Consider the following 17,242-nt stretch of genomic DNA (forward strand, 5'->3'; position numbering starts at 1 on the left):
ATTCATTATTTATTCATGAAATTTCACAGCTCACTGTACATTTTGGTAGCATGATCTTTTTATATTCAATCTATGCTCCGACTTACAAAATAGAAATTGGGTTTAAAAATAACTTCTATCCATGTTTTTCGTATAATTAAAATTATTTCTGATGCTTTTTTTCGTGCATGGAATAATAGTATTTTATGCAACAGGCGTTTAACGTGTGCTAATTTATTTTTATTTTATTTTTATTTCAAATATGTTACACAGTATGACAGTAAAAACCAAAGCACTGAGTAACTAAAAATACATAAGAGCATAAAAAATAAACACATAAAAGTAAGAAACGTCATCTAGATTTAGGTGACAACGTAACGTCGAGGCTTCGTTGCGTCGTCTGTCCGGGCGTACAATTCGGCAGGTTGCCCCGGAACCGTCGAAAGACTACACCCTTCGGCCAGAAGTCTGCACTCGCGATGGTGTCCTGCAGCGGCCGCGGCACGCGCACAACAAACGAGCTGAAGTGCACGTAGCGGCGCGACTGCAGCTGCTGCACCCTCAGCGTGAAGCCAGTCTTCCGGCGAACGTACTCCACCACTTCGTCGGCCACGGCGGAGTAATGCAGGCGAGACACGTAGAGCGGCTTACTTGGTGTGGCGACCCGAAGACCAGAATTAACCGGATCCGCAGTGCCACTCACAGTCTTACGAGGCGCCCTACGCGCCTTGCTTTTCCTTTCCACCAATGTGAATCCCTCCGTATCTACATTGGTGCGGGAGGACTTCTCCTTAAAAAGAGCCCGTGATTCACATTTCTTAGAAGGCGTGCTGACCCGGTCAGCTGCTGGCTGCCGGCCGGTGACGCTTAGCTAGCGTATGAACGCTGACGTAAGCTCGAAAGGGCAGGCGGTTGCACGCGCGGAGGGCGCGCGGGCGGCGGAGCGGCGCTTGCGACACTTTTTACAGCGTCAACAGGTAATCGAACTGACTTGACACGTGTGTCAGGTCGCGAGTCACGTTCGAAATTTGAAGCGGCCGGCTGAGTTGGGACATTCCGCAAACATGCTATTTCGTTGCGTAAATCAGCAATGGTAATAAGGCTGGCTTCAAATTTGCTACTCATTTCGGCTAAACTTGTTTTAAGGACCTCGATTTCCTTAAACAAGCTGCTAATGTCGAGATTTTCCGGAATACACGACGCCGTCGCCACGAACTCCGGAATCCGGTCTTGATTCTCCCTGAGGATTTTCTTTATATCTTCAAGGGTCTTCTGTCCGTTTTCATCCCCTCGTCGATGTGGAACATAGGTGCCGGCAATCCCAAGGGACTGGCACAGCACTTGCTTAGCTTCACAGATGTCATCGATGGTGAAACTCGACGCACGCGAATTCATCTGGACAACCGTCTTCGCATCCATCGCTCCTTCCAGTACCAGCTTGTTTTTGCGTTGAAGAAAAGCGAGGAACTCGTTCACGATAGGTTTATTCTGCTGAGAATCACCCATCGTGTCTATTTACTAGCGGCGGCCGCGCCGCGCCAATTCACAATTTATATTTAAATATTAAATACATCAATGCGTCTACGTTGCAGCGCGCATTGCACACGACTAATGAAACTTCGCTTTTTATATTAGAGGAAAAAAATACGTTTCCGGCGGGACTTGAAACCGCATCATCTACATGCATTGCGGTTAACCAGTTGAGCTACGGAAGCCCCGCCGTATGTCGCAAATTTCTCTCCCTTTTCTTATGTATTATGTATATAACGCCTTGGGGTGGCATATAGTGACATCTACTACTGACAAACAATTACATGACATTCCGGAATTTTTTTAATAAGTATAATAAGTTGATGAGCGATTTACCCTAGTGTAGCGTAGTAACCCTGCCTGCTAAACCGCGGCCCTGGGTTCGAATCCCGGTAAGGGCAAATGTTTGTGTGATGAACACAGAATACTGATATTTCTTCCAGTTAGAATTCATGGATGTTATATATAATTATGTTATAAATATATACCTCTATAGTTCTGAGTACCCAAAACAGAAGTATTCTTGAGGCTTAAATTAATGAAATGAAATAATGAAATATATTTATTTGTCAAAAAAATGGGTGTACATAAAAGTTATATTCTATAAAATTTTCTCCACTTTCAGCTTATTATAGACATAATTATCATGCTTTGTGTAAGAATGTCCTATTATTGTTTATTAAATTTAGAATAAAATGATTACAGAATAGGCCTCCGGATATTGAATACTGCCTATGTCGAAAACAATAAAATGCCCTTAATGAGAATTGGAAGTCAAGACTTTGATCGCTCATTTGGATAAGACTGTAAAACGAATGAAGAAGTTGTTTCTTCACAATTTTGGAATATTTACAGTGTCGGTGGAATTTAATTATAAACTCATTACTGTTGAAATTTGAGTAATTAAAAATTCCAGCTTCAATATATTTATGGGATCTATTTGAGGTAATAATCTTGTCCGGATCGTGAGAAATTACTTTCGAAAATAACCTGCCGGCGTATCATGCTGCCAATTTTATCACTTATCCACGTGGATAAAGTATCCGTCACGCTTTAGCAAGTATATCAGTGTGAGAGTGACAGATGTCTTATCAGAATCAGAATCAGAATCAGAATCAGTCATTTATTTGCTAAAACATGGTACAAAAGGTCATGCATATTCAATTTATAGAGCTACATGTTTTGTCACAAAGACATGCAAATATTTATAAAATGTTGTGTGCATCGCATGCATATTTATATTACTTATCAGCTACTTTATTAAATTATTATTATACATCATTAAGATACTCTTTAATACTATAGTATGCCTTAGCCGCTAAAAAGTTATACAGTGTAGATTTAAATTCTTTTATATTTTCAAGTTGTAAGATGCTTAATGGTAATTTATTGTATATTCTAGGCGCCATACCAATTACCACGTGGAAAAGTGATATATTGGCAGCATGATACGCCGGCTGGGTACGTAGACAAACGCTCACGATAGTATCTGTTTCTTAGCTTTCTATCTCTATCGCCATTACGCGACAGAGCCAGACTGCATTTCTGTTGGCATCAGCCCCTCTAAGCACAACTTGCCTTGTCGCGCGCGAGTCCATACTTGAAGTCGCGCTTGATGTATGGACTCGCGACAAGGCAAGTTGTGCTAAAGCACAGTATAATAAAGAGTATTATCATACAGTATGGCCACTCCCGCTCCCCGCTGAAAGTGCCGCCCACCTCCTCTCGGTTACCTCACAGTTACCGCCTGTCAAAAACGCGAACAGTCGACCTGTCATATGTCACTCATACAAGCATAGTACGCGTTCACCTACACGAGCTTAGACTGTGTGCTAGGAACGCGCCTCTTTCATATATTTAATCGCCAGTGGCCGAGGTGTGGCTAAAGGGTCCGGCGTCGACAAATTTCCATTTGGCTATGCCGGCTGTATTATTTATTTTTTAGATCACTTTATAGTTTAGTGTAGTTAAGATGCACCAGAAGTGATAATTTCTCCACACAAACACTCTCGACTGTATCTTTCAACCAAACAACAGAAAACACTCATGCAAATACACATACATAAACATACACAAATAAATACATACGTAAAAAAAAAACAAACAACAGTGTCATTCATAAAATCTAAGGAAGGGAAAGATAATATTCTTTTCCCCTCACTAGCTCGGAAACACGTGTTTTGTCCTTTAATACCAGCGGGTAAAAACGCATTTTATCCACTAGTGGGTAAAGTAATTTGACCTTGAATAAAGTCAAATTAACTGCTTTAAAATTGATAAAAGTAGGTGAATCTAGTAATAAAGATGATTTACCACCTGTGAAACTACTGGAAGCAGTGATAAACGCATTTTTTGCGTTGTAGTTTCCTCGCTACAGTAAGGGGAAAAGTTTTGTGTTACACTCGGGTGCAAATGTATTTTACTTCTCGTGTGTTAAAAAACTCGCAAGTTCAGGATTGTATTCTCGAACCTTCAACTATAGAATCCTTTCACTTGCTCGTTTTTCAATTCCACACTCGACGTTAAAATACAACTTTGCCCCTTGTATAACAAATAACTATTAAGGTTTGATTTAAAAGAGGCAATAGATTGAGAACGTCTTAACTCAACAGGGAGAGAGTTCCACAGTCGAATAGCTTGGAAAGTAAATGAACGATTATACAATTTAGAAGACGAAGATGGCACAGATAGAAGGAAATTGATTACTGATAGAATGATAGCGAAAATGTTATTATATTATGCGTTTAACAAATATTAAAACATGTAATGTAGTTTGATGATATGAAGTACCTAACAATGAACTAAAATATTTTAATTAAGAGCTGTATCATAATATTCATAATTCCACAACGGCCTTTTATTGTAAAATTTAATTACATGTACAGTTTAACCCTGTATCATTATTTGATATTGCTTTTGATGTTGCTGTATCATTATTGATAGGTTCAAAGGTAATTACGTCAGCAATGTCGATGTTAACACCGGATTCATAATGAATAAAATTATAAAATGTTTTCTGAAATAATAGTTATTACATATTAACTTATAAAATTTATTTAGATCTCTGCGGTGACGGGCTAAGAATTTCACCAGTATTTCCTCCCGTTGGTGTCGTAAAAGTTGATTGTGGGATATGGGTTCAATTTTACATAGTTTGCATACCATTAATGGTTAAACATGAAACTTACCACCTATCGCATTAACACCTGTGTAATTGGTATTGTTTAAAGCAAATAAATTATTCTTATTCTTATTCTTATTCTTATTCTTTACTGTGGATTGTTGGGAGATGGGCAAATAATATGACACTGCCGTATTTTTTTGGGTGACTTAATAGTATTAAGTTAATACGTTAATATTAGTTATCCATAAACATCCAAAGGGGTAACGCCATAAGTATTATGGGTACTTTTGCCCCAGAAACGATAAGGAGCGGTGTTTAATAGTTATTTTATTTGTAAACATTTATTTTAAGTTACTTTAAATTAAATTGTAGTACCTATTTGTCTGTATATTGTAAATAAATAAATCCAGTCAATAAATAAATAAATATATGTATTACTAGCTTTTGCCCGAGGCTTCGCTCGCGTTAGAAAGAGACAAAAAGTCGCCTATGTCACTCTCCATCCCTTCAACTATCTCCACTAAAAAATCACGTTAATTCGGCGCTCCGTTGTGCCGTGAAAGACGTACAAACAAACAGACACACACACTTTCCCATGTATAATATTAGTATGGATATTAATGTATGACTATAAAACATTCCATTTCGATAAACGAATAAAAAAACTAGTGATTTTATAGGCAAATTTACGATTCGCTAAGTTACCATATTCATATCACGAAACATCGTAAAAGTCAAAAAACATACAACCTACATCCGATAACAAAAGGTTTGTTATCGCTATTGTAACATACTGCCTTGGTTTGTTACCCCTGCCGGCGTAGTCGAAATGACTGTCGTGGACGCTACGTGGCAATCGAAACGCAGTCTGGTTCTGTCACGCCACTATACAGCGTGTGTATTCCATACGGGCGAATATTTGAATAACGATTAGTATTAGACCTAAGGAGCCTAACTACATGGTTTTTTTATTGAATAGATGAGATATATTTTTTTCATACATAATAATTCAGCACGCAATGTATTACGTCCACATCAATTAGCGTACCTACCTAAACGTCATTACGACATGACGTTTATGTCATGTCAAGTTAATATGGACGGCGTACATTGCTGCTTGGTCAGATTTAAAAAAATAATTACTCTTAATTAATAACACTTTTTAATAAAATGATTATACTATATGATTTGTATGGTTAGATACTATAACTGGATACATTATTCGCCCGTATGGAATCCACACGCTGTATAATCTTTATCTGATAACCAAAGGTTTGTTATCGCTATTGTATCTTACTACCTTTGGTTTGTTACCCCTGAGAAGCGTAGCTAGCTACGCAAACCGCTACGAGAGTTACGAGCGTGTAGCAGTTCTACGCTGCTTGCTACGAACCTCGTACAATAGAATACTATTGTGTTCTAAAGTTATGGTCTATTAAATCTAAGTACGAACAAGCGTTTTATTAGAAGTTTATGAGATAATGTTCTTTGAAGGTTTTGTAGATCTTTTTATGGGGTTTCTAGTACAGTTTAAGCTTGTTCGACGTGAATTAAATTAGATAAATGAAGCAATAGTTGTTTTAGACACGATGAGTTTGATTTTGTATGATTACAGTATCATTCTTATATCAGTTACGTTACGTAAGATAACTTGGTAACTTGACAGTATTTTTCATAAATATTACCAACCATTGGGGTCGATAAACGCGATTAATTAAATGTTATTTTTCTCAAACATGCAATGAAATATTGTCTTTACGTTCCTTAAAATGGGCTGGGAAGTATCGCTTTTTGGGCGCAACAACTCGAGAGGACTGTAAAGGGATTTCATATAATTTTTTAGGCCTAGGCCTGCAAAGTAACTTTTTTTTATAAAATATTGTCCTTTAGAGCATTTTTTATTTATTTCATTGTATGTTTGAGAAAAGCACTATACATTGCCTCGGCGTGAAAACGGATTCCCGGCCTCGTATCCCTATCCGGCCTCGCTCGCACGCTCGCTTGGCCGTATATACCCACTTGGCCGGAAATCCTCATTTTCCCGGCCTCTGATGTAATGTACTATTATTGTGACGTCATGTCACTTTTCCTTTTGCGAGTTCAAAATAAAATTCAGACTGTTGTACCTAATTTCTAAACATTTATTTTATAATTCCAAATGGCTCATTGTCCATCCATTTTACGTAATTGATATTGAAATTTTCAACACGTGTGATGTACCTAATTTAAATATTTTGTCTTGTTGCAGTATCAAAAGCGGAGATCCTGTCTGGGCCAGAGTTGTTCGTGCGCGCGGGTTCCGATATCAACCTCACATGCGTCGCGAAATACGCTCCCGACCCACCCAGGTACATTTGTTTATTTCAATAATTATTGTGCATAAAAAATATAATAAAATAAGGAGTAGGGTGAACTCGCCTCATTCGGTGACACGCCTAATTCGGTGATACAAGCTTTGACTATTCCGAAAGAATATTTTTGGTTGTTTCACCTTAGGCGTGTCACCGAATGAGGCGAGTTTATCCTAACTAAGCACAACATATTACTCGTATCTCATGAAAGTACGCCCGGTACGTTAACTTTTTAATTTATCAAAAAATCATTTGTTTTGGGTTACAAGTAAAAGTTGAGTTAGTTATTAAAAAAAATAAGCCAGACCATTTGGACGATCTTTGACTTTGCCATACGGGTGCAAAATAATTTGTAAAAAATCAATACACTTTCGATGGCCATTTAATTAATTTTTACACTCGTCTGGCCTGGTCAAAGACCCAGCCAAATAGTCTGGCATATTTTTTTATGTTTAGCTAGGTACTCAACTAAAAGTAGGCATTGTTCCATTGGTCTCGGCGGTGTCTGTTTCGAGACAAGGTACAATGCTGTCCTTGAAATGTAAGACGTTGGTTTTAAAAACAAAGTTCTACACGACGAAGTTCGGTTTGTAATTATAAGTACGATAAGAATTATATGTAACTAATAACCTAACCACAAAATTATGAAAAAAACCCCGACATAGTGGACTGATTTTCATGAAACATGGCAAAGAACACTCCCGACTAACAGCTTTGAAACAACAAAAAAAACTAAATCTAAATCGGTTCATCCGTTCGGGAGCTACGATACACAGACAGACAGACAGACAAACAAACAGACAGACATGTTAAACTAACACCCCGTCGTTTTTGCGTCGGGGGTTAAAAAAAGTGAAAGTTTAAATCAGTTTATCGATACAAAAGTTTACGCTATGCAATTTTGTTTCTGTAAATCCGTAAAATATACAGATATTTTTTTGGAAACCTTTATTTTTTTTTTTTTTATTATAAACTGGCCAGTGATTGACCTTAGTCGCACCTGATGGAAAGTGACGACAAGGCCGAGGTTGTAGCTCACTGGTTCAGTAACAGCCTATTCACTCTTGACTTGAATTCACCCAGATTGTATTCGCCCGGGAATACAGATGAGGGGAGCATGTTCCATTCCTTAGCAGTTCGCATTAGGAAAGAAGAGGCAAACCTCTTCGTGCGAATGAAAGGTAGGTCGACAACGTAAGGGTGAAACCGCTCCCCGCGCCTGGTTGTCCGGTGATGGAACGGGGAAGGAGGAACCAGGTCATGCAGTTCCTGTGCACACTCTCCAGAATGTATCCGGTAGAAGACGGACAAGGACGCAACTCGACGGCGATGCTCGAGGCTTTGTAATCCTGCCTTGCCTGCCGGAACGTCGCCAATGAGTCTTCGAGCTCGACGTTCTATTGAGTCCAAGGCTGCCAACTGGTATTTGGCAGAGCCGTCCCACAAGTGGCAGCAGTATTCCATGCACGAGCGAACTTGCGCCTTGTATAAGGAGAGAAGTTGCTCCGACGAGAAATACCGCCTCACTTTAAAAAGGATGCCAAGTTTTTTTGCTGCAGTTTTAGCCTTGGACTCAATAGCAGAACCGAAGTTCAGGTTTATTTTAGTAATATAATATTTAAAATTTTAACGATAGGTTATCTTTTCGGTGAACTAAACATAATGATCGTAAAACCTCATCGGTCGGGCCGAGCGGCGTATCACCCTATCAATATTCAAATTGAAGGTTCGCGCTGAAAGATTTCAGACACAAACCATTATACGGTGATAGGGAAAGAATGCCTCACTAAGGGACCCCGACCGACCCTTTTATCTGAAATAAGCGTATCATGTTTATAGCGTATGTATAAAGGTACATGAGAAAATACTTCCATTAAATATAAAGTGCGTTGACATTTTCGGTCTATTGTGCTGATTTATTTTGGAACTTAAAAGGTTTGTATGTCTTGAATAGTCTATTTTAAGAGTAACAGCTTTTTTACTCGTTTCGAGTTCGTATATATTTTTATTTTGTAAAGGCACGCACCCTGACTACCTACGTCCGATTTCTATAACAGAACCACCTACATGGAATAAGTGGATAAAAATAATTGGGTGTTGGCAAACCAATGCTCGACTGGGGATATTTAAAAAAAAATATTGAATTTTTCTTTTAATAGATAGGTTTGAAGGTTGTTTAATATGTCAACTAGTAGTTTACTAGGGTTTACCGTGGGACTCAGTCAATCTGTGTAAGAATGTCCTATAATATTTATTTATTTATTTATAGTAGTAGTAGTACTAGTGGTAAAATCGGTAACCTAAAAAATACATAATTACATGTGGCGGCACATAAGTTTAGCGCTAAGTGAAACGTGGTGGAGGGGATAACTGCGCATGGGGACGCATACCCTTCACCTCCTGGGTACGTAGCCAAATGGCACAAACGCTCACGAAACGAAACGCTCGTAGATATCTATCTCTATCGCTCTTGCGTATTGGCGCGACAAAGCCAGACTACCTTTCGCGGCGTTTCGTTTTCGCTTCGCGTCGCAGAAATGCCATTCGGCTACGGCACCTGTAATCGCCTGAGAGACCCGTTCTTGACTTCCAGCAATAACGGTCAGCGGTAAACTTACGAGCCGCTATATGTACTAACTAATAACCAAGTCCATACATAACACAAGCAAGCTACCGAAGCAAACGGCCCATCCTCGAGTAATATAACAGTCGGCCTAGCCGAAGTGACAATCATTGACGCTACGAAACGCAGGCTGTCTCTGTCGTGCTACAGAAGACCAATAAGGAGAGCTGATGGGGTATCTATTGGTTTCCATAAAGTCGTAAGTCATGATGTATCGTTTGTCCACATTTTCGTTAGTCATAATAAATAAATATTATAGGACATTCTTACACAGATTGACTGAGCCTCACGACAGTAAGCTCTAGATTCTAGAAGGCTTGTGTTGTGGGTACTCGGACAACGATATATATAATATACAAATACTTATATACATAGAAAACGTCCTTGACTCAGGAACAAATGTCTGTGCTCATCACACAAATAAATGCCCTTACCGGGATTCGAACCCAGGACCGCGGCTCAGCAGGCAGGGTCACTACAGACTGAGCCAGACCGGTCGTCAATCAATTTGTTTTTTCTCAGAAACGCCTAGTTTTTCAGGATTTCCATTAAAATAAACCTAACCTAACCTATCTACAGTAGGTATCTATCTATCTATCATCATTGTCATAATTATTATTATTATCAGCCCTTTATCGCCCACTGCTGAGTATAGGCCTCTCTTCTAGTACGCCACTTGTCCCGGTCCTGAGCTAGTGTCATCCAGTTGTGATTCGCAATTTTCCGGATGTCGTCCACCCAACGAGCCAACGGATTCCAATCTGTTGTCTAACGGCTCAGGCATGACATTGGTCTAAGCGCGACAGCGGTGAGCGACGGCCATACATTGGAGCGAGACACAGCGATGGGAAGGCCCATTTAGATGGTACGAGTTTCTCGCCTCGAACGTACGATTATCGAAGTACGAGAAAAAATATCGTATCATGTAAACTATGCGTACGATATCGCACGAGAGGGGGCGATAATCGCCTCGCCTTTGATATTTGTATGTCTCCGTGTAAACAAAACTCATATGCGAGAATCGTATACGAGTTTAAACGCTACTCAGTCGAAATGAATTCAGTAGAAATCATGTAAAACATAGTGTTTTTATATTTATAGCTAAGTACCTCTCAGTAACTGCTAAAACCAAAAATGAATTCGGCTTATTAATATTATAGAGTTAATACCTATGGGGCAAAATGCTTACTATCATTTAAAATGTTATCTAAATTCTATGTTCAATAATATCCTAAACCTAATCTCAACCAAGATTTTATTAGCTAGGTAACGCTACGGTCGCATTAATTATTTTCCCTATTGTATATTATTGAGACCGTCATAAATAATTTATAGTGTTTTTAATATTATTGGGTACTATTCAACTTAAAGTCAAATAAATCCAAGGTAAATTTACCCCATATTATAAAAAAAGCATATAATATATGTGTTTATAATTAATTAATTAGCAACTAAGCACGCAAGTTGACAGGCAAAACTCGTATGAAAATCGGTTCGCTCCGATCCGTGCGATAATCGCACGTTCGAGAAAAAATGTCATACGAGAACCGGTTTAGACGAGTCGAGAAATATTATGGAAATATCTCCCGAAAATTCTACTCTCCGTCTAAACTATTTTGCCTGGCGATAATCGGCTGGCGAGTCTCGCATACGATACTCGTATGCGAGTTTTTATTTCTCGCACGAATGTAAACGTTTTCGTACGATACTCGCCAGGCGATTATCGCATACGATAATGTCATACGAGTTTCTCGACCAAGACGGGCGAGAAACTCGTACCATCTAAATGGGGCTAAGACCAATGTCGTGGCTGGTCCGTAAGCGATAGTGAAGTAGGCTAGGTACCCGCGCGGTCGGTAAATTTGCACCAAGTGGCTGTTTCCTCGCGTGGCAAGACCGCGTTTCATTTTGCTCGGTTGCGGGTTCAAGATGGCGGTTTATCAGCTGCTACATTTCTGTTTAGCTATTTATGGTGATTCTAGAGAAGGAAAAACGTTTACCTGTTTAAAAAATAAATATATTTAGGTACTTACCTATTTAGTGTGGCAAAAAATATTAGTTGTTATTATGAAATAGACAATTCAATTAGATAATACGGGTCCCATTGACTTACAATATCTGGTGGAAAGTTTCGCTGAATATATGTGAAGTCTTGGTGGCTCAAATAGCAGAACGCTGGAGAATCGATTCAGAGGTCGTAAGATCAAATCTCACGTAAAGCAGCAATTATCCACTTTTAAAATAACAAGTTGTTTATTTAAACTTTCTTCCAGAACCGTACTTCTATTATAATGCAAAGCATGAGAGTGCGTCTGGCATTCTTAAAAAGCTTTTTGGAGAATAATGACATGTCATCTTCAGCAATGCAAATTGTGAGGGAGACTAGATATTTCAACTTTGTTATGTATTACCTAATCGGTGTTATATTTTATAGTTACGTTTTTAGCAGCCCGTGTGATGACAAGTGATGAATTTCACCCCCTTCTATCTAGTGGGTGCCGTAGAAGTCGACTAATGGGGTATGGGTTCAAAATTTGTTGCTGCTGATAGGCTAGCAACCTGTCACTGCAATATCACAATTAAAATATCTTTATTTTAAGAATAAATATAATTTATATTCATTATGCCTGTGTGGTGACGGGTTAATAGATCAAGAGCCCAGGCCCGCCAGACCTTCCTCAAATTCTCAAGGATGAAACTTTGGGACAATGTAGAGTTCATATCGGCGGTTAATGTGTGCATATTTTCTAGTTCGGCCCATCGGCCAATTTTTTGCTATCAAGTGATGAAGGTGAAAAAAAAAAGTGCTTACTTTCCTTAAATTCTCAAGGCTGATTTTTATATATGTGTTAGAGCACGTTGTTAGAAATTGGTTATCATCAATGCCAGACCGTTTCCGCCGGCCATAACTTTTACCAGACGCGACAAAGTTGGCAAAAAACGCATAGCAAATAAAATTCATAGCTTAAAATTAATCTTGCACCACAAATAAACTTTCATTTTTTTATTTCCTTAGAAGTAAAATTTTTGAAAGTCGCTTATTACGTCAAGTATACAATATACACGTAGCTTTATGTAAAAAATTCAAGTTTTTAGCTTTTATAGACCCGGAATATTTCAATTCTACTAATGCTCATATCGAAACTTTAAGTCGGTCTGGCGGATGGTTGGGTCCATCCGATTGGTCTGGCTGCTTACAAACGGTCTAGTTATAGGTCCCTGCGTATCATATATCAAAATCAGGCTTGAGAAAATGAGGTAAGTTAGAGTCGTTTTTTGCCAACTTTGTCGCGTCTGGTAAAAGTTATGGCCGGCGGAAACGGTCTGGCATTGATGATAACCAATTTCTAACAACGTGCTCTAACACATATATAAAAATCAGCCTTGAGAATTTAAGGAAAGTAAGCACTTTTTTTTTTCACCTTCATCACTTGATAGCAAAAAATTGGCCGATGGGCCGAACTAGAAAATATGCACACATTAACCGCCGATATGAACTCTACATTGTCCCAAAGTTTCATCCTTGAGAATTTGAGGAAGGTCTGGCGGGCCTGGGCTCTGGGTCTATAAGAATTTCACCACCCCCTTTCTTCCCGTGGGTGTCATAGAAGGTGACTATGGGATACGCGTTAAATTGTGGCGTAGGCGAGAGGCTGGCAACCTGTCACTGCAATGTCACAGTTTCGTTTTCTTTCAACCCCTTATTTGCCAAGAGTGGCACTGAAGCTTTAGTAGTTTCATGTGTTCTGCCTACCCCTTTATGGGATACAGGCGTGATTGTATGTAATAATGTTGTCTAACGTAGCGAGAATGTGACCAAAAATGATTATTATTTTAGGTTCTAGTAAGTAACCGTTGGATGGCGCTATGAACTTTCTTCGTACAACATAATATTCCTTGACGTTTTCATTTCCGTATTAAAAAAATTATATTAGCAATGATTATTTATATAGGATTTACATACTTCATACTAATTGTAAAATTGTACCTCGATTTTTTAGCGCCACCTATTAAATACCATCATAACTAACACTGATGATGCCTACAAATTTTTTTTTTTTCAAAATGTGTATTGACGTGATATCATGATTTTAAAATAAAGAAATAATTATGTCATTTATTCTTGTAAAAAATAAAAACACGCAAAAATATTTGGGTGAAATATGATTTTGGCCACTTCCAACTGCGCCATCTAGTTTTAAGCCCAAAAGGCCCATTTCAGGGGTATGCTTTTTTGTATGGGCTTTGTCAGTCCAGTATTAGATTGTTCTTGATATTAGCTACACTGTTGGTAGCCCTTTCGTTTTCGTGGGCGATTCCATACATCTATCCCGTCTTCGATGTATGTACTGGTACGCGAGAGCGTTGTGACAGATCGCCTTTTGTCTTTTTTAAAAATATCTCTAAAAGATAAAGAAGTACAAAGAGACACGTCTACTGAAACAAAATCCAGTTGCCACTTAATCCGTATACCTGGATTGAGGCCAAAACCGCTGTATCCAGCTCCCCTTTTTAATTCACCCCAGTTTATTTTTACGCCCACAGAGAGTATCCTTAACGCGAACTTCCACAAAAAGTACAATAAATTTTGTATGTACATAATTTTCTTACGCTCCAAATAAGGTGAGGAAGAAATAAGGTCTAACCAGAAAATCGGTGAGATTTGGAGTTCGAGATACGGCAAAAAATTGGTCTAGATAATTATACATATACATTAATTGTATAATGGATTAAATCCTACTCAGAAGCCGAAGGGCTTCTCGCTGCCGAGGAAATACTGGTGCCGCCTAAATAGAATTCGCACGGGTCATGGCAGATTCAATCACATGCGATACAAATGGGGATGGAACGAGAGTCCGTTATGTGACTGCGGCCTTGACGATCAAACTACCCAGCACATAGTCGAGCGATGCCCTAAGAGACGTTTCCAAGGCAGCCCGGTGGATCTCTATACCAATTTGACACCTGACGCGATCGGTTGGTTGCGTAACCTGGATGTCGACTTATAATATTTAGTTGTCTGCAAATATACGCCATACGCTTAAATAATAATAACTGTATAATGGATCGAATAATAATTACCTACCTAAGGGATTTGTCAATATCAAAGCTCATTAAGTTTGAAGAAAAACTTTTATCGTACTTATACAATATTATATTTATCTATTTAAAAAAGTGTAAACAATTAAGTATTAATAAAATAAAACTATGGAAACGGATTAAATATATCGCGTGCTTATAATGAATTTACAATTCATCCCGACGTCGAACACTTTACATCGTTCGTGGTGAACGGGTGACGAAGGCTGTAAAGTGTTCGAAACGTCGGGATCAATTGTAAATTTATTATACGCGATATAATCCGTTTACATAGTTTTATTTCATAACTATCACAGTAACCGCAGACAATATTAACTATCAATAAAGTAATCTATTGAGCAAAAATATTCATCCTAAAACCTAGTCAATGAATTTACCAAAAATTTAAATTGTATTACAACATAATCACTTTATTAACGTAACAGTGCAGTTTGAGTTCATCGAAATCGCCGCCCAATCCGTTTAAGATATAACAACACAATATATCGATAACCTAAACTTCCATTTCTTCCTTTCATATAATAGTTATTTGTTATACAAGGGGGCAAAGTTGTATTTTAACGCCAAGTGTGGAATTGAAAAACGAGCAAGTGAAAGGATTCTATAGTTGAACCACGAGCGAAGCGAGTGGTTCGAGAATAGAATCCTGAACTTGCGAGTTTTTTAACACACGAGAAGTAAAATACATTTGCACCCGAGTGTAAGACAAAACTTTTCTCCTCACTACAGCGAGGAAACTACAACGCAAAAAATGCGTTTATCACTGCTTCCAGTAGTTCCACAGGTGGTAAATCATCTTTATTACTAGATTCACCTACTTTTATCAATTTTAAAGCAGTTAATTTGATTATATTTAAGGTCAAATTACTTTACCCACTAGTGGATAAAATGTGTTTTTACCCGCTGGTATTAAAGGACAAAACACGTGTTTCCGAGCTAGTGAGGGGAAAAAGTTATTAATTTTCCCCATTTTTATGCTTTTCTCCCCGTGTAAATCCAGGGCGGGTCACTCGTAACTATTTGACGTAATCTTAACATCAGAATCGGGTCGAATGTTACGGATACAAACGCTTACTGCAAGCGAAGTTAACAAGATCATCGGGCCGGTTGTAAATCTCGCAGAAGGCCGCATTGAATATTGATGATGCAACCGCGGGAGCCAGTTTTTGCCATTGGTTGGTTGGATTATCATGTTCACTTATTCTCTGCTAGTGGCGGCTTTTTTATTATTATAAATGGGCATACTCATGGCCACAGACTAGCTAAAGGCAAGGATGGAGTGAGCTCGCCAAGAATTTTTTTTTTATACTACGTCGGTGGCAAACAAACATACGGCCCGCCTGATGTAAAGCGGTCACCGTAACTTATGGACGCCTGCAACTCAAACAGTGTCACATGCGCGTTGCCACCCCATTAGAAACTTAATTGACTTAATTGTACATTCCCTTTTGCTGTGTTAAGTACACAACAAAAAGGAGTGTATAAGTTCTAAGGAGGGTTCGGATTGCCGACGACTCAAAGGACAACAGACGGAACAAGTTAGTTCCGTAATTCCTCCCGTCATCAGCACACCGCACCCTCGTTAAGCTCTGCAAGCTTTACTCACCGACAGGAACACAACACTATGAGTAGGGTCTAGTTCTATTTGGCTGCGGTCTTCTGTAAGGTGGAGGTACTACCCCAGGTTGGGTTCTGCTCTAGATTCGAGCGAGACGATATCCGCTGTGCTGTGCCCTACCACACAAAGCGGAATATCACTCGCTATGCCCTACTTCCTACAAGCTATGCCCTACCTCCTACAGAAGATGCTTGTTCACCCTAAATTTAAAGTTTTCCGGGTTATATGAGCTCGGAAGTATAGCCGCCGGAAAGGAAGCAGAGAGCTTCGTGCGAATACGCGGAATATCTACCAAGTTAGAATGGAAACTGGCCGTGCGTCTAAGAGTCCGGCGATAGAATAAAAGTGGCTATAAACGGTAAAGGAATAGAGCATTAAATTAGCTAGCATAAACCCCACCGAAACAGCAATTGAGTATTTGAAGAGCACATACATCAATCTCTAGTTTAAGATTTAATACTTAAGGAAATAATTATGGAATTGAAATCCAGTAAGACGTAAAAATACATTCTCTTCTTCTTCAACCTAGCTTTTTCCCGGCCTAGCGCCAGGGTCCGCTTTCCTGCTCAGCCTTCTCCACTTTGCCCGGTCTTCGGCATCCTGAGGTGAGAGATTGTTCTCTTCCATGTCCGCTGTCACGACGTCCAGCCAGCGCTTCTTAGGCCTACCTACATTACGATAAATAAATAAGTAAATAGCTACAGTCAGTTTTTCTTAACAGATAGACATTTGTTATTATATGTAGATTTTTATGTAGACCCATAAAAGAGATACAATTCCACCTTACATTATTTTGATACATCTTAATCGGTATGAGTCGCGTCTTAGTCTTAGGTATCGTGATTTTTCCGACTTGAATGATAGTTTTCATATTGAAATGAATTTACAGAGAATAATCACTAATTATTACCACACGT

General features: G+C 38.9%; 1 protein-coding gene across 1 annotated transcript in view; it reads left to right on the forward strand.

Moving 5' to 3' along the window:
- LOC125233863 (hemicentin-2-like) overlaps positions 1-17,242 on the forward strand; it is an 89,774-nt gene that overhangs the window by 52,407 nt on the left and 20,125 nt on the right. Inside the window, exon 4 of the mRNA XM_048140005.1 lies at positions 6,882-6,981. Within this exon, the coding sequence (XP_047995962.1) occupies positions 6,882-6,981 (100 nt within the window). The remainder of the gene's footprint in view (positions 1-6,881; positions 6,982-17,242) is intronic.

Source organism: Leguminivora glycinivorella, chromosome 15 (genome assembly GCF_023078275.1).
Source record: "Leguminivora glycinivorella isolate SPB_JAAS2020 chromosome 15, LegGlyc_1.1, whole genome shotgun sequence".
Taxonomy (NCBI): Eukaryota; Metazoa; Arthropoda; class Insecta; order Lepidoptera; family Tortricidae; genus Leguminivora; species Leguminivora glycinivorella.